Source organism: Mustela putorius, unplaced genomic scaffold, assembly GCF_011764305.1.
Source record: "Mustela putorius furo isolate JIRA1106 unplaced genomic scaffold, ASM1176430v1.1 tig00003858_pilon_pilon_pilon, whole genome shotgun sequence".
NCBI lineage: Eukaryota > Metazoa > Chordata > Mammalia > Carnivora > Mustelidae > Mustela > Mustela putorius.
The window spans coordinates 14764653-14782420 of NW_025422010.1; the positions used below are offsets into that span (position 1 = coordinate 14764653).

Below are 17768 nucleotides of genomic sequence, written 5' to 3' on the forward strand. Positions count from 1 at the left end.
CTTTAAAAATTAAGTGGGTAGAAGAAGAATCAATGAAACAAGATGGAATTGGGAGGGAGACAAACCATAAGTAACTCTTAATCTCACAAAACAAACTGAGGGTTGCTGGGGGGAGGGGGGTTGGGAGAAGGGGGTGGGATTATGGACATTGGGGAGGGTATGTGCTTTGGTGAGTGCTGTGAAGTGTGTAAACCTGGTGATTCACAGACCTGTACCCCTGGGGATAAAAATATATGTTTATAAAAAATTAAAAAAATTAAAATAAAATTTAATTTAATTTTTAAAAAATAGTAATAAATAAATAAATAAATAAAAATAAAATGCAGTTGAGACACCTGCGTGGCTCAGTCGGTTAGGTATCTGCCTTCTGCTCTGGTCATGGTCCTGGAGTCCTGGGATTGAGCCCCGCATCAGGCTCCTTGCTGAGCAAGGGAGTCTGCTTCTCCTTCTCCTTCTCCTTCTTCTCCTGCTCCCTTTCTCTTGCTCATTCTCTCTGTCAAAGAAAATCTTTAAAAATAAAATACAGTTTGAGTCATAGTTGGTCTTAATTGTTTGTAAAAACCGTTGTTTTCTTAAAGAGTTGTAAATGAAGAATAGCTTAAGTTCTTACTTTTGATGCATTTTTCTTATAAAAATAGGTGTCCACAAGAGAAGCCAGCACCAGGGACCTGATGATATTTACCTGGATGACTTAAAGGCTTTAGAACCTGAAGTTGCAGCCCTCTATTTCCCTAAGAGGTAGTGTATTTTTTAGATATTTAAGGGTGACTAGCTGTGAAATACAGTGGCTATTTCTAAATCAAAACATTCTGTGAAAATGGAGCAAGGTTATGGTGATCTTTAGCTAAGTTGGATGATTGCTTCAGATTTTGGGAAATTCAGAAATTGTGTGTTGTTTGGACTATAGTGATTTGAAACTAATAATTTATCTCTTTACCTATTATATTTTACCTATTACCTACTTATAAAGAAATTTTCAGTATAACAAGAAGAGGTATACTGGTTAAACCTATGTAACGATTTACCAATGGTTATGACTTCACATTAGCAAATCTTACAGTCATTAATGCAATAAAAGTTCATCAGCATATTCCATTTATTATGTTTTAAAGGTAATATATCTTTATTCAAACACAGTTTACAAAGAATGCCTTCACTCCTTCAGTGAGTCTGAGTTCCCAGGTGAACTTTGGCTGGGCCCAGTGAGACACCATTCCAGCTGGTGTGAGCCCCACATTTTCCCTAGAGCTCTCACCATTTGTCACCACCCACCTCACAGTTTTCCACTTTGAATACCTTTAAAACCTCAGATACAGTGTATTGTACTGTTCTCCTAAGTTCATTTCTATCCGTAGGGAAATTCCATTATAAGACTCTGATTACAAAAATCAATTTACTTTTTCTCATGGAAGGTATAGTTTGAAAATACTGAGTTATAGGTACACATAATTAAGTACTTAGAAATAAATTATTGAAAAACATTTTAAGTTTTTATTTAAAATGGAAAGATGGGGTTGATATGTTTAAATTTTCTTATAGATATTTTTGGAAAGTCCTTAAAATTCTTTCCTAGTTCTCTGCCCTAAATTTGTCTTAAAATATGTTCTTCACATGAAGTAGTAGTTGGGTTTTTTAAGGTGAAAGAACTAGAAGTGCTCCATGTTGTTTTAATAGGAAAGTTAAAATGTAAGCTTAGAATTACCACTTTCTTTCAGATTTCACAGTCCTTATTTATTGATATTCCAAGGATTGATATTTTTAGTTTCCCTTTTAAAAAATGGGGAGAAACTGATTGATTAAAAAATGAGAGTGAAATGCAATGAAACCTTACTATGCTGTATTATAATTTAACTGCCTGAGGTCATTGCCCATTCACCAAGTTAGCCTATTTCTGAGACATTTCATAAATACTTATCCCCATTTGTTTTGTTAATTGTCATGATCCATGTCCTCTTGATTAAGTATCCAGTATTTGTAATTATAGCTAAACATTAATGTAAGTCACACTGCTCTTGTAGATTTGGCAACATGTTGAGTCAGATGGCATCCTCCATGTATTTAGAGGGTTACATTGGTTAGGATAACACCAGCTGCTCTGATAAAACACTGGACCTCAGTGGCTTACCACAATAGAAGTTTTTTTCTTGCTCATGTATTCCAGTGCTGATGTTTGGTGCCAGGCGCCTTACTCCCAGGGATTCAGGACACAGCTTTTCTTCCATCTTGAGGCTCCACCATTCCCTTAGGGCCTCCACAGGGAAAAGAGAAAGACTCACACAGGGGAGTTTTCAGGAGCCAGGCTTGGGAGGAGCACAGCACACCCCTTCTGTCCACATCTTAAAACTCGGTCATATGGTCACTTGGCCACATCTGACTATAAGGGGACCTAGCCATGGGCCCAGGAGAAAGCAGGACCCTATTTGTTTTTTACCCAGGGGTCAGCCTCGCTCTCTGATGCCAGCATACTAGGTTTTGCTGCTTTACATCAGCTTTGACTTTTTCACCATTTCCAATGAGAAGAACATTCTGTTGATCTAACTAATCTCAATATTGTAGACTGGGTATGCATTGCTATTAAGAAAGAAAATTTCCAGAAACCTGAATCTGGGTTGTTGGTTCATATGTAAAACATAATAGCTTTGGAAACTGCTTTCTGTTTATGGCCTATCCATACTTTGCTGCCAGCTACTACTCAAATTTGAGGTTTTTTTTTTAGATCATAAAGCTTCATTGGATCACATACATTAAGTATATTGGCTTTTTGAATAAAATAAAATAATTTGAAACTTTTAGAACAGCTTTTCAGTGTGACATTAAATGTCCATTCAAAGAGTGTGGAGCAGTAAGCATTCATGCATAAGAAACTTAAGGTACCATTTCCTTATCCTTTTCATTCAGATTTATACCTCATTACAAAGTTTCCCTCAGGATCATCTTCTAAAACCTGGCTTCCATGCCTTTACCATCTAGAAAAATGAATTAACTTCACCTTTAGTCCTGAACCTCTCTAGTGTAAGAATAGTTTGTTTATAGTTTATTTCTCAAAATCTTTGTTTCAGGGTGGGTCTACGCTCTTGAGAATTTTCTCTTGCTTAATTTCTTTGTTTTGCGAAGTAACAGATGAATTTAGAAAAACCTAGACAGCTCTGAACTATAGTAATTTTCTACAGGATGTGTATAGTACCACCACTTTTTCTAGGAAGTTAGGATCAAAGGTTTCCAAACATCAGATTTTTCTTAATTACGCTGTCATTTTCATCATGGAAATGTAAATAAATGGTTATAACTCTTTTACTCCTTTAATTAAAATCAGAAAGCCTGTAGTTGAAAAGTTTGTCTTACTGGGAGTGACTGTAGTGATTTTTGTGACCTATTTACTGTATTCACTGTTAATTCCTCAGCAGTGCGATTAGGTTATTTTTAAACGTCATTTATGATATGATCCTAAACTCTACCTAAGAAAAGCTTTGTCCAGAGGTCAGTCTGTTCCTTTTTTTAATGGGATAAATTACTTGGTTCAGGCCCCCAGAAAACCATGTAGTAAGCTAGGAATATAAGAAGTTGCAATAAGGCAGATCCTTTTCTCCCCATCTGCTGCCCACAGTGAATCGGACCCTGGCTCCCGGCAGTGGCCTGAGTCTGACACGCTCTCCGGCTCCCAGTCCCCACAGTCTGTGGGAAGTGCGGCTGCAGATAGCGGCACCGAGTGCCTTTCTGATTCTGCCATGGACTTGCCTGATGTCACCCTCTCTCTTTGTGGGGGTCTCAGTGAGAACGGAGAGATTTCCAAAGGTATGTCAAGCAGTTATGCCTTGTCTTCACTGGAGAAAGCAGCCTGGTCATCACATGATAGAAACCTGCTGGTTAGCCACTCAGGATATTAAATTCTTTAATGACCTTGTGCAAGTAACAAGTATCTCCCTTTATTGTCATATCTTCAGCCTCTCCTTTAAGGTACCTCGTATGGATTGACCTTAAAAATAAATGGCTTGGGTGAGTTGACAGTACCTTGGCAGGTGCTCATTTCACTTGAAGAGGGAGAATTCTCAGACTGCCCTCTCTACGAAGCGGCAAGGGTCAGCTCAGGCTGTGTCTATTTTCTCATCTGTGAAGTTGAAATGTGTGTGGACCGGGGCCCAGCTGCCCTGGAAATCGCTGGACTTGAGACATGAGAGTAGGGCCTGAAGTTGTGGAAAATTAATTGTCTGTTGAGGAAATAGTCTTTCCAATAAAAAGTAGAAGGAGTTATTTTCTATCTTAGTCTTGAGACTTGGCCCTGGAAAGTACATTTACTCCAGAGAAAGGAAGAATCTTCAGCAGAGCCAATTCAGGTGACTCGGGGTAGGTCAAGCAGTTGTGTGTGTCTTTCCCAAGTTCTTTGGCCTCTCTGGCTTTACCTTCCTTTGTAACCTAAATTCTTCATATTTTCTCAGTTTGGCTCGTGGCCCCTGATTGATTTTCCTCTAAGGAAAGATTTTCCTTCCAGGACTAGTAGTATGATCTTTTGTCTTCTCTGCCCCTCGGAGCACCTGAAGTCCTGTGTTTGGGAAACTGGGTACCCTGAGCATTACAGTTGTGCTTTGCTGAATCTTTTTCTTTTTGAAGGTCACAGGGTGCTTATTATGCCTCTTTCTTCTCCATCTCTTAACTCTTGTTTGTTTTATTATTTGCAAGAAATTAAGAGTCCGTTACCAGTAATTCTTAGGCCCTATAAGCCTTCACTTTAAAAATTATAGGTGGGGGGTAGAATGGAAAATACACAGTTATACAGACTATAGAATTTACATTTTTAAAAAAATCTGGGTAACTTAGGTAGAATTTGTTATTGGAGGAGGCAGAAATGGCAAGTAAAGGTAATTAATATACACATCACCAGGAAGAACAATCCTGGTGAGAAATTCTCTGTTAGCTTATATCTACTAGAGTGTGGGTTTAGGAACAGAGCACACAAATTCATGCAGAATCTTCATTTATTTATCAAGAACTTGGGATTCATTCCTTGACAGACCCTAAACCAAATTCTGGTGTGTTTTTTAGGTTTTTTTTCCTCCAAGCAATTGTAAAATGTTTTGTTTTTTTAATGTAACATGCACTTAATACTGTAAGAGTCCCATGAATATTCCCTAGTTTCACAGTTGCTTCCCAGTAAAGTTTGTTGTCTGTGCTAAGAATGAAACTGCAGTTTTTATTAGTTCTAGAGTGTGTGTGCACACACGTGTATCTGTGTCTTCCTTTCTCTTGCCACATCTGTAATTTATTTTTCTAAAAGTCTCTGGCGTATCCTTCCTGAGTTTTTTGGTTGTTGTTGTGGGTTTTTTTTGTTTTTTTTTTTGTTTTTGTTTTTGAGCAAGTAGTGTGGAAGAGGAGAAGGATAGAAAAAGGAAGTGTTCTTTCTTGCGCTGGATTAAAAGAGTGTCTGATATTTTGCTTTTGACGAATGTAAAAGAGTTTTTGGTTTTTTTTTAAAGGACTCATTTTATCCCTCATTTTATGCTATAGTTCCTTCAGTGTAGAGTATTGTGATAATCTCATTTAGGAATTTATGTAATCTCTAACAAAGGGTCATTACTATTTTACATTGCAGAAAAATTCATGGAGCATATAATTACTTATCACGAATTTGCAGAAAATCCTGGGCTTATAGACAATCCTAACCTTGTAATACGGATCTATAACCGGTAAATACTCCTGCTTTTGTAATTATTAAATAGTCTTGCAGAGTTTGGTTTTTTTCAAAGTGCTCTTTTTAACTGTTATAGTTTTCTTGTCATAAAATGTCATATAAATGAACTAGTGGACAGTGATTTTAAAGTGAAAAAGAAGCCTCAGCCTTAGTTTTCAGTGAAGCATCAAAATGTTATTGTCATAGATATTTAAGTGCATCTCACTGAAAACAATAAGGAATTTTATGTCTTATGCTTTCCTCTTTTCTCTCTCCTTTCCTCTCTTCCCCTTCCTGTACTCTCACTCTTTCCCTTCTCTGTGTAATGGTTTTGCACAATTTTATTTCACACAGTTATTATAACTGGGCTTTGGCTGCTCCCATGATCCTTAGCTTGCAAGTATTCCAGAAGAGTCTGCCAAAGGTGAGATGATCCATTTCTTTTCATTTTTGAAAGTATCTACAGTGCATGATATTTAGAAACATCGATATGTGCACATTTCTAAACTGGGTACTATGGTAAAAGTTTTGTTTAAAATTAATTTAATATTAGAGAAGATCCAAAGAGTTCTGTGTGCCCACCCAAATTATCTCATGCCCAAAATCTAGGAAATTTGCTGGGCTGCCATATCTTTGTCATTTTTATTAGATATTTATACTGGTTTCTGACTGGGTATAAAAGTTGGGAGATTTTATTAATTATTCGCTAACTACAGAATGAATGAAAAAAAAATTCCTCATTAATATGGAAAGAAGCAGCAAGAAGAGGATGGTGTAGCCACCAGAAGTGTGGCATCAATGTGATTGGGTCAAATTGTGGCTAATAAGCCTTTTATGTAGAACCTTAAGGTTCTAAATCTGTGTATCAGCTTAGTTGGTCCTCAAAATGCGTAAAGAACGTGTTATCCAACGGTAGAGAAATGAGAGCATCCGCCTGACAGCCCCCCCGCAGCTGCTTCTCTATAACCAGACCACCCAGCCTCCTACCACAGAACCACCACAGAGCTGTGCCACCACAAAAATGAACTATCTGCCTTTCACTGGTGTTATAGACTCTAGAGTACTTGGGGAGGTATGGAGAATGTTGCTCACATTCCATAATAAAGCACCATCCCACATGCTGATGGTAGAAAGTAGTTGGGTCTTCGTGACAGACAGATGGCTAGACTGACCCAAGTTGATTGTTTCAGGCCACGGTCGAGTCCTGGGTCAAAGATAAGATGCCAAAGAAGTCTGGTCGCTGGTGGTTTTGGCGTAAGAGAGAAAGCATGACCAAACAGGTAACTGACCTGGAAGAGGTAATTTTTTCCACAGGCTAAAAAGAAGTGAATCTTTGATTTATTCAAAAACTTTTTGCCACACACAAGAAAGTGAATTTGGGCTATTCTCTTAACAATATTAATAGTCCCCATTTTTGAACAGTGAGATGTAGAAATGCTATGCTACGTGCTTTATTTTGCCTTTCACCTTCACTGCAGCCTGATGGTATAGAAGCTTAAGCCCCCACTTTACAGGTAAAGAAACAGGTGCAAAGAGGTCACATCACTTGACCAAGCGCACAGAACTGGTGAGGGATGGAGCTAGGGTTTGACCATGAGTCCAGCCCCAAAGCCTGTGCTCTTTCCACTCTGCTCACTACGTTACCTTCCAAAAAGAAGCAAGAGCTTGTTCTCCTCCCAAGGAGGAGATGGCAGTGGCAGTCGTATCAGTAACTTCTGTTCTGTAGTGTTTGTGTCCCTGGCACAGACATAATGAGTATAGGCCAGTTGTATTCTGTGACTTGAAATAGTGCCCTTTTGAAATTTTCACTTGTGGCTTTGTAGTAACAGCTTTTTTGCACAGCAGCATATGACTTCGGTCTCAGATTTCTTTCCTTTGGCACAAGTAGAAAAAGGCTGTTTCTTAAGCATTTTTAAGTTGTGGATTCAGAAAACCATTTTGTTCATTCCCTGAGAGTGCTGCTGATAAGTTTTTACCTGTCAGTCGCTGGGAGGGAAAAATTGCACATTGCTATTATTATCTTGTTTTAGCTGCCAGAGGCCAAGGAAGGGAAATCCGATGCGCCACCAACCAGTGACCTGGCATCGAGCACAAAGGAGCCAGCCAGTGGCAGGTGGGTGCTCTGTCCTTCCTCTGGGCTCATAACCCCTGGGCTATGTAGCCATTACAATCAAATTGATTTTGACAGTTCTGTTTAATATTTAGTCAGAAATGTCTTTCTCTAATGGACAGTCATGACAGTAAGTGGCTTATTGGTGCCACTCAGGTAGCAGATAATAACTTCTGCTTTTCTAAAAAAAAAGTTATCAGCTCAGAGGAGTAAACATACTCTGTACTGCTTTTTAAATGTCTTGCTCCATTCCTGGAGCTGTGGAATCAGATGCCTGTGAAATGGAGGCCTCTGGGAAAGGGATCTTGAGGAGCCTTAAGATGTGCTGTCTCTGGTCCCTCCTCCCTGGCTTTCTATCTGGTGCAAAAGGAAGATGCCAAGAATTTCAAGATGCACCTGGCCAGCTCAGTTGGTAGAACATGCAACTCTTGATCTCCAGGTCATGAGTTCTAGCCCCCCTACCCCACCTTTGGGTATAGAGATTACTTAAAATTAAATTTTTTTTAAAAAATTCCAAAATTGGTGTGGGTCCATTTCATTTCTTAGAAGTAGCAACCCTCTAGATATTTGGTTTGGCTGGCCCTGAAAGATGCCACAACTTACCCTCTTCTCATTCTCGCTGTTCTTATACTTCCCCAAACAGATTCTTTCCTTCTGCTCCAGCTCTTTAATTCAGGGGTTGGTCTAAGCCTGAGCATTCATTTTCTTGCTCTTTGCCCACTTTTTTTAAAGGGGTTATAGCAAATCTGTCTTAATAGTTTCTAAAATCTGTGTAAGCAATTATATTTTCTACAGTTTACATCTTTTGAAACGTCTGTTATCTTTTCAGTAAAGGTCAGTAGACCTAGTAGCATTCAATGGTCATAGCAGAAAATAATCAGTCATGGCCAGACTGTAACTGCTGGCTAGTCATTAGAGTTAGGAGGAGGATGGTCTTCTCACTTCATGGTAGGAATACTCCGGAAACAGAGGGAACAACTCTTCTCATCCCTAGAATGGATTTAGGATCTCTTCATCCTAAATGAAAAACTCTTCTCAGTGAAGTGCCCTGCTGCTTCTTAAGTAACTGGATTGCTGTTGAATAGGCCAGCTGAGGATGACTCATCAAGCGATGAGGGGTCACAGGAGCTTGAAGAATCCATCAAGGTGGACCCTGTTCCCACAGAGCCCTCAAGTCATGGCAGCACAACCTCATATAAGAAGTCTCTTCGACTCTCTTCAGATCAGATTGTGAGTTATGTGTGCTCCATGTGGATCCAGTTTATTTTAGTAGCTGTTTAATTAACCATGCTTCCTCTTCTGTCCACACTATCCCCAGCCCTGCACACAGGACATGGCGTGTGCTCGTAAACGCTCACACATGGTAGAACAGCATCTCCCTCCCCTGGGGACCACCTGGGGCACCTGGGACATGGCTTCTTCTACCACCCCAGACGTCCTAGTTGAATCTCTGGGAATGAGCCAAGGGATCTGTATTTTCAACCTGTTTCCCAGATGAGTCTTGTCCAGCCAGCCCATCACTGGGCCATACACTGTCTTTTAGGAGCCACAACAACAGAGAAATGCCATTTTCTTATTTAGATGCAGTTTCCTCTTTCCTGCTTGTTTCCCACTCCATTCCCCCTGTTTTCAGTTTGAAATGGTCTTACTATGCCCCAGGACTGTCAGGTATGGAGGAAGAGCAAAGACGTTTGGTTTCTTGGGGGAATCAGAAAAATCGCTTAGAATTCCAGAACGTCATTCAGGCAGTGGCTCCTTCAGCCTCTTCTGAGCAAGCTCTCCATGCTGTGCTCGGCAGGTGCATGCCTGTGCAACAGAAACCATCCTGCCTTGAGCTGAGGCCCTGAAACACTGGTGGTGGTGATGTAAATATTCAGACTCTGTTGTAAACTCTGTTTTCACCTGGTTTTTTTTTTCCATTTTATTACAATAATCGTATTCATGTACTTCTTTCCATTCTTTATACATCCCCCTGTACACGTAAACACACACACACACACACACACACACATTCATATATTTAGGGATTAGGATCCTTTCTTCACTTAACATTATATTTTAGCAATCTCTCAATGACTATATATTACTAGAAACTGATTATTAATTGTATGTAATTCCATCAAAGTGATATCCCATTTATTTTATAAATTATCTATGATTTTCCTTATTCTCTTACTTTTTATAAAAGGCAAAACTGAAGCTCCAAGATGGCCCAAATGATGTTGTGTTTAGTATTACAACCCAGTATCAAGGTACCTGCCGCTGTGCGGGAACCATTTACCTGTGGAACTGGAATGACAAGGTCATCATTTCTGATATTGATGGAACAATAACCAAGTAAGCATGAGCCCATGGTAGGCAGCAGCAGTCAAGGCGTAGGCTGCTGTGCAGTAGTGGGTAGGATCAGGGGGATCCCTCCTTGGCCACTGTCTGGTGTTTTTAAAACTCCCTGCACTGAGACTTGCATGCTGAGGTCACATGTGGTCACACGTGGTCACACACAGTCATTCTGTGGATGGTGAAGATGAATGGAGTCATACGAGTTAATATTGAAGATAACTTTTGGAAAGATTTAGTTATTTGGTCTCCAAGTTCTGGCATTAAATTTTTAAAAAGTAAGAAGGTGTTGCGATTAGGGAGGAAGAAAAGAAGATATGTGGTTATAAATTATCTCTAAAAATGAACATCTGGCTTCTACTTTTAGAAGTTCCTTAGTGGATGGCTGTACATGCAGGGGACTGCCTTGCTGATGCACAAGCCATGACAAAGTTGTGCCTATAGATTAGATTGTCCCTGGACCCTGCCTCTACCTAGTGGCTTTTAGCAGCTGGCATTGTAGTAGGAAAACACTTGGCTTTATGCGCTTTGTTTCTGATACCTTTTCCTATTTCTACCTTTTCAGGTCTGATGCCTTGGGGCAGATTCTTCCACAATTGGGTAAAGACTGGACGCATCAGGGTATAGCAAAACTCTACCATTCCATCAATGAGTAGGTATCCCCTCCCCCTGTGTCCACGTGCTCATGTAGCCTCACACAAAGAAAAGCATCAGCGACCGTTTCTGGAACATGAGCTGTGTGCTAGCCATTGTGTTACATGTCTCAGCCGTCTCCTCTACACCGCATAGTGCTGGGAGTTGCAGGCACTACCTGTATCTACAGTTCTAGCTATCCTGTAGTGGGGGGAGAGGGGGCTTTGCTTTAATTTAACAGGAGAGCCAGTTTTCATTTTTGGTTTATTAGTTGGGTTTTTTAAAATCTGATTTCACTGAGTAAGTAATGTATGCATGCATGAGGGAAACATTTCACCAATGTGAAATCCTTTCTGTTGGAGCAACAGAGGAAACAGTGCTGTGGCCTTTGTGGACCGTAGTGTGTATGAGTTAAATTGATTTGAAGACTCTGCCTTAAGCATTAGTTGAGAATGCCATAATAGGAAAATTGTGAGGTGTGATTTTGTTCCTTGTCTTACAGAGTGGTTTGCATTCTATAAATTGTCTTTATAAATAAGATCCTTTGCATTTTTCGTTTATGGCAGGTAATTTAAAGATAGTCCAAGATTTTTGTTCTGATTCTCATGGACTAGATGCTAAAGATACATCAATCTTACAGATTTAGCAGATTCCTAGTTACATATACCTCCATTTTCCCCCATGGTGTTTTCCATGGAAAATTGAGATCCTTATAATGCTAACTGCTTTCTTTATTAAATTTAAGAATTTTATTTCCACCATAAGTGAAAGGAACTGTATTTGAATCTTTTAAAAGAATAGTGCTGCTTCGGGGTGCCTGGGTGGCTCAATCAGTTAAACATCTGCCTTTGGCTCAGGTTATGATCTCTTGGGATTGAACCCCACTTCAGACTTCCTGCTTATTAGTTGGGAGTCTGCCTCCTCTCTCACTCTGCTCCTCTACCTGCTTTTGAATGCATTCATGTGCTCTTTTCTTTTTTAAACTTTGCTCAAAGAATGTTTGTTTGTTTGTTTGTTTTTTTAAGATTTTGTTTATTTATTTGACAGAGGGAGATCACAAGTAGACAGAGAGGCCGGCAGAGAGAGAGAGAGAGAGGGGGAAGCAGGCCCTCTGCCGAGCAGAGAGCCCGATGCGGGACTCGATCCCAGGACCCCGAGATCATGACCTGAGCCGAAGGCAGCGGCTTAACCCACTGAGCCACCCAGGCGCCCTCAAAGAACGTTTCTAAACAGGACATGTTCTCTTTCAGGAATGGCTACAAGTTTCTGTACTGCTCTGCTCGTGCCATTGGCATGGCTGACATGACCCGTGGCTACCTGCACTGGGTCAATGACAAGGGCACAATCTTACCTCGGGGCCCTCTGATGTTATCCCCCAGCAGCTTGTTCTCAGCCTTCCACAGGTACCTCTCCTACGCAGGCTTGCACGCCCACCCACTCCATGGGAAGGGGTCTGATTGGTGGGGAGATTGGAAGTCAAACTCACTGTAAGGGTTTGTATATCATTCCAAGCTTCTGCATGTCTTGGTTCTTGGGCTCCCCCAGAGCATTTTAACTCTGAGCTCACCCAGTCCATATCAAACACTGTCCAAAAGAGTCAAGCTATCAAGTTTTCTCCTTCCCTAAACCCCATCACTCAGAATGTCGGTCTTTCTTGACTAGAACAGAAGGACAGAAGGAGAAAGAGAGATGCCGGTTACAAAAGACTTTGAGAAATGATTGTGACCACTGAAGTCTTTTCAGGACCATACTACAGGGAGAACAACATTTCAAATTTGGTCATTATATTGGGTTTTTTGTTTGTTTGTCTTTGCCTAGGGAAGTGATAGAAAAGAAGCCAGAGAAGTTCAAAATTGAGTGTCTAAATGATATCAAGAATCTGTTTGCCCCATCTAAGCAGCCCTTCTATGCTGCCTTTGGAAACCGTCCAAATGTAAGTGTCTCCTCTGGGCTACACATTCTGGTGTTTTCAGAGGAGTGTTTTTTAGGGTACAGCCCCGTCATGATTCTCAAACCAATTGTATAAGCAAAATGGATGTTGTGCGGAATAGGTTTTCGTTTTCTCTATTCTTAATTTCTGTTCTGTAGCTGGACATCTGCCCTAGAGTTTTGATGTATGAGAAAGGGCATTTTGCCGTTGTTTCTGTGGCTTTGCTTCCATCTCCTTAGGTAGTTCTGACTCGTGTTCTAAGTGGTTCTAAGCTGTGCTCTTGGATCCCGCCCCCAGAGAGTGCTCAGCCTTCCCTGATGCTTCTCAGCCGCTCCACATAGTCGGCCCTCCGGTTCCCGGTTGCAGAGGGTGTTGCTCTCTGGCCTCTGGCAGGCAGCAGGGCCCTACCTGCTCCTGGGCCCCGGCCTCTGCTCCACGCCCAGTGTTCTAACTGTAGTGCCCTTGGCTTTGCCTCCCCTTTTCAGTTTGGGTTTGCCCTGAGCTCACCTTCCGCAGCAGAGCTGCACTGTGCAAGCTCCACACGTTTGCTGTACACCATCTCCTGCTTGTGCAGTTCTTCTGGCTCACAAGGAACCAGAGAAGTATCTCTCAATGTCTTTTCTTATAATCGCGCTATTTAATGTTTTTTTTTGTCCAGGATGTCTATGCTTACACACAAGTGGGAGTTCCAGACTGCAGAATATTCACCGTGAACCCCAAGGGCGAATTAATACAAGAAAGGACCAAAGGAAACAAATCCTCGTACGTATGTTCCTGTTTCCCAGCCCACTGCCCATAGCCAGGGGTGAACCTGGGGACAGAGTCTAAGGATCAGCCCCGCTCCCACCCCCACCCCCCAATAGCAGAACTGTACCTGCGTTTTGGAGGCTTTCCTCTTTGCCTGGGTGTTTTTGCCTCTGTAAGAGCATCTGAACCAGGATCATTACGATCCTAGACTTCAAAGAGGGCCATGCCCCGGGAGGGGTTGGATGCCTTGCACTGAGGCCTCTTAGTAACTAACGTCACAGCACATAGTCCTGGGCTCTGACGTCACTTAAGGGTGACAGTTTGTGTGTTCTTCCCCAACCCCTTCTAGGTATCACAGATTGAGTGAGCTCGTGGAGCACGTTTTCCCGCTTCTCAACAAGGAACAAAACTCTGCCTTTCCCTGCCCAGAGTTCAGCTCCTTCTGCTACTGGCGAGACCCGATCCCCCAAGTGGACCTGGATGACCTGGCGTGACGTGGCATCTCCCAGGGAGGTCCTTGGGCATTTGCCCCATAGCAAGGGAAGGTGACCAGCACTTCTGGACGGAGGCCACTGGGCTACCCTCCAAGCCACAGGTGCAGGACAAGACATGTGTTGACAGCTGGACACCAGCAGGCACCAGGAGAGCTCCTGGAGCTGGAACTGTTGTCTTCCTTTTCCTTCCCAGGCCTGGCAGGGTTGCCGCTCGGAGCCCTGAGCAGGCAGGCAGGCGAGGAGCTTGGACCTGCGGTGGGAGGCCTAAGCTCCTATTACTGGTCATCCTCACACGTGTGCTGTGTCAAGTGTGTGCTGGTGCTCCTTTAACTGAATAATTTAAAAGGAAGAAAAAAGCTAAACAAAAGGGGACCAAAACATGTATAAAGTAAAGTGTTATAATTTCCACTGGGAAGTTGAGAGTGTTTCTCTCTAAATCCAGGGCTTTCTTTAGGGGATCAGGGTCCACTAAGCTGCTACAGGTCCAGTTAGTGATGTTAGTTCAAACCACCTGTGCACATTTCTTCCATGGGCTCTTCCTTCTCTGCCACCGTGAAATAGGATGTCTGCTCGGTGGGCTCCTCCAGGCAGGGGCCAGGGCCACTGACCCCAGCTCCACACATATGGGCTTCTGGGGACAAAAAGCCCCTTAGATCATTGGCTTCTCAACTGTGGCTAGCCTGTCGGTGTTGTCTTGGTCCCAGTCAGGACAGAAAGGTCTTGCTGGATGTGCTTGGAGCCTGTGGGAAGAGTACTAATGGTGGGAGTTGATTGGACAATAAGCAACAGCTCTGTTTTCAGGGAGGCCTTAGAAATGCAGATAGGCATTCGTGTGGGGTCCCGGAAGAGTCCTTTTCTCTGTCTTTCTGCCTTTAGCTTCTTCTCCCAGCCTGGTTGTAAGGCCGGGTGGTCTGAGCAGACAGCTTCAGGGGAGGGACTGCCCCATGAGCCCCTCCAGAACTGAGAGCCTGGGTGTTGACGGCAACCTCAGTGTGAGAATCCAGAGGACTGTCAGAGAGGAGGCCTCCATGTGTGCACAGGCCTTGGCCGGCAGGGAAGCACTCAGCCGGGCGCCAGAGCAGAGGACGGAAGCTGCGGATCCAGGTGCCCGCTGGGGGCGGCTTCCTCGCCCACCCCTGCTGGTCTGGGACTTGTGCTGCGGTGCTCTCCTCGCTCTCCTTGTTTGAGTTTGCCCCGCCCAAGTAATACGGACCTAAGATGGAGAAATGGGGTGGTTATTTTTCTAGGCTGGAGAGTTGGAAGTCCCTTTAGTTTGGCCATTTCTCCACGCACTTTTGTATGTGGAGACCGTGGTAGAGCCCCCCCCCCCCCCGAACGCAGCTCTGTGGCAAAACACAGAGGCACGTGCTCCCAGAGGAGGACCAATGCGCGCTGCTTCCAGTGCAAACTTTCTGCCCTTCAGTAGTGCAAGGACTAAATTGTTTAAAGAGTTTATTTATGTATAGTAGGTTAGGCAAACTCGGTTATGTTTCTAGGAAATCTTTCCCAGTTAGTGACTTAAAATCCGAGCAGCGGTGCAGCTGGTGGGCTCTGAGACGCTGCCAGTGTATCCTCTCCACGTTCATTTTCCAGAAAGAACATGAGCTTTCTGTGCTGAACCTGAGCTTACTAGGGCTTCTCTGCACACATGTGGTACAGGAAATCTTGACCTTCTATAGTCCTCTTTAGGTTGTCTTTTAAAGAGTTTTTTGATTAGACTATTCATTTTCTTCGATAAGCTCTTCTCTGTGGACACACGGGCCTTCTGTAGGTCTGACCCAGGGGCCCAGGTCTCCCAACCCTGTGCTGAGGTGGGACAGGCCCTTCTGTCCTGATGTCCGTAAGCACTAGACTTTGTTGTTTTGTTGCTGCAGATTGATCCAGTGGGTACATTTGCTAATTAACGTGAATCTTTTTCCTTATTTAAAGGAGTCCCTCTTGCTGAAAGTAGATGATTACTATCACTATAGTGTTAAAGTATTAAGTTTGTGCTAAAACCCATTGCCATTTGGTACAAATGACATTTGTTCTTTCTGTGAAAGAGAGTTACCCTCGAGTGTGTTTGTACACAGACCCTTCCAATGGTGAGTTAATGAAGAAGCGTTATCCCGTGCTGCTTGCGGTGATGGGCGGGATCACGGGATGATCGCAAGCAGATTGGGCTTTTCGAAGTCATTCTCTCGGTTGTTCCACTGGTGAAATGGCCTTGGCCCCTTTCCCTCTCTCCAGTTCAACCTGACTTGAGTATTTGCCTTGCTCCCCACGTGCTGAAGCTTCTCTGGCTGTGGTGTCGACATCTACGTCTCGGGCAGGCGTGAGGAAGTGCGCGTGTGGGCCCGGAGCATGCACACTTAGCCGCTGTGTGTGAGGACTGTTTGCTGTGCTCAAAACCATCTGCATAGTTTTCAACTGGAAAAAGAAAAAACTTACAGTGTGATGTCTGTCATAAAATGAAAGCTGCTAACGGTCACAGGGAGAACAGCTGAGGAACGACAGCTAGCTAAATGACCAGAAAGTGCCTGTGCCCATAGGAGCACATGTGGCCCTTCGGGACGATGTTCTTGAAGGTGCAGGCAAGACCTTTAAAGAGAAGTAGAAAGTAAATGCTTTCTCCTTTTGCTAGTTGGTGAAAACAAACTCTTCCAGGGAATTTTAGCATCTTTAAGTATCCTGTTTACTCTGGGAAGTCTTGTTTTCCCGTTTGAGAATATGCTGTGTTTAATGAAACCGGTTAAAAATTGAGTTTTTGTTTAAGTGCTCTTTCCAGGTGAAAACTGCTTTTTTGGTTTGTTTTGAAGGTAAGAGAGGGAGGGGGAAACTTTGTTGTTTTAATTTAATTATTACATTTAGACTCTGATGAAGTATTTGATTATTAGCAATGCCACTAATAAGTTTTAAGTTGTCAGAAATTAATTGTAAACATCAGTACAGTACTCTCAGTCATGGCAAAGACAGTTATCCTAAGATAAATGGCTCATATTTTGGTGCAGTGTTTGATGTTCAAAACAAGACGTTACAACAATAAACAAATGTAAACTGAATGCATTTGACTCCTTCCTTCAGAAGACATTTAAACCATATTCTCTGTACTCTTGCCAGAAAGTGATAATTTCCATAAATTAGCATTTTGATCTCTGCTGACACTAAAATTCATCTACAGAAAGGACCTCTTTTTGGTGCTTATTTTTATAAAACCTGACTCCAAAAGTGAGGCTACACTCCCAGGAACCAACCTCTCTTGCTTTGTAGGTTCTGCCAGAGAATGATTCATTCATACATATGTAATTCCTGGTGTGTTCTCCCTGGCATCCTCTAGGCTGGACTCCCCCACCAGCCCTCAGCCCATCAGGGGTCCCCCAAGAGGCCTGCTCAGAGCCTTTGCCACCCCACCTTTCAGGAACCCCTCCCTCCGGGTGAGTACCACTTAGCAGTTCTGATGTTCTCATCAGCCTAGGAGAGTCAAAGTGATCTTGAATCAAAAACCAAACCCCACATACTACTTAATGAGTGTCTTCTTATTCCCTCAAATTGCTGGGCTCCACCAGATGCAGCATGTGCTGGACAGGCATCCCAAAGCCACCCTTGAGAGCCTACTTTCATGTACAGGAAAGCTTGTCCTGTCCTGCTGCTTTGTCTTGACATGAGCGCAGGGTGAGGGGCCCTGGGGTTCTTTGGGGTGTACGTAGGGAACAGAAAGGATGCACTCGGAGGGAAGTTGACTGTAAAGGAGCCAGCTCCCAGTGCTTGGGGGTGAAGCAGCAAAGGCTCATCCCTGCAGCTCGTCAGGGTGCAGCCTGCCTTTTCCCTTCCCTTGATAGGACAGTGTAAGGGAAGAAAGAAGCGTGTTCAGGAAGT

The 17768-nt window shown here is 42.9% G+C and overlaps 1 protein-coding gene across 3 annotated transcripts in view; it reads left to right on the forward strand.

Annotated features, from left to right (window-relative positions):
- The window catches only part of LPIN2 (lipin 2), an 82529-nt gene extending 65575 nt beyond the window's left edge, over positions 1 to 16954 (forward strand). For all 3 annotated transcript variants that reach the window (XM_045065412.1, XM_004742788.3, XM_045065411.1), the window contains exons 8-20: positions 639 to 738; positions 3605 to 3792; positions 5585 to 5678; positions 6017 to 6086; positions 6853 to 6942; positions 7693 to 7775; positions 8858 to 9002; positions 9961 to 10109; positions 10675 to 10761; positions 11993 to 12145; positions 12561 to 12675; positions 13331 to 13434; positions 13769 to 16954. In XM_045065412.1, coding sequence (XP_044921347.1) covers positions 639 to 738; positions 3605 to 3792; positions 5585 to 5678; positions 6017 to 6086; positions 6853 to 6942; positions 7693 to 7775; positions 8858 to 9002; positions 9961 to 10109; positions 10675 to 10761; positions 11993 to 12145; positions 12561 to 12675; positions 13331 to 13434; positions 13769 to 13913 — 1523 coding nt within the window. In that variant the 3' untranslated portion in view covers positions 13914 to 16954. The remainder of the gene's footprint in view (positions 1 to 638; positions 739 to 3604; positions 3793 to 5584; positions 5679 to 6016; positions 6087 to 6852; positions 6943 to 7692; positions 7776 to 8857; positions 9003 to 9960; positions 10110 to 10674; positions 10762 to 11992; positions 12146 to 12560; positions 12676 to 13330; positions 13435 to 13768) is intronic.
- Positions 16955 to 17768: the final 814 nt, after the last annotated feature.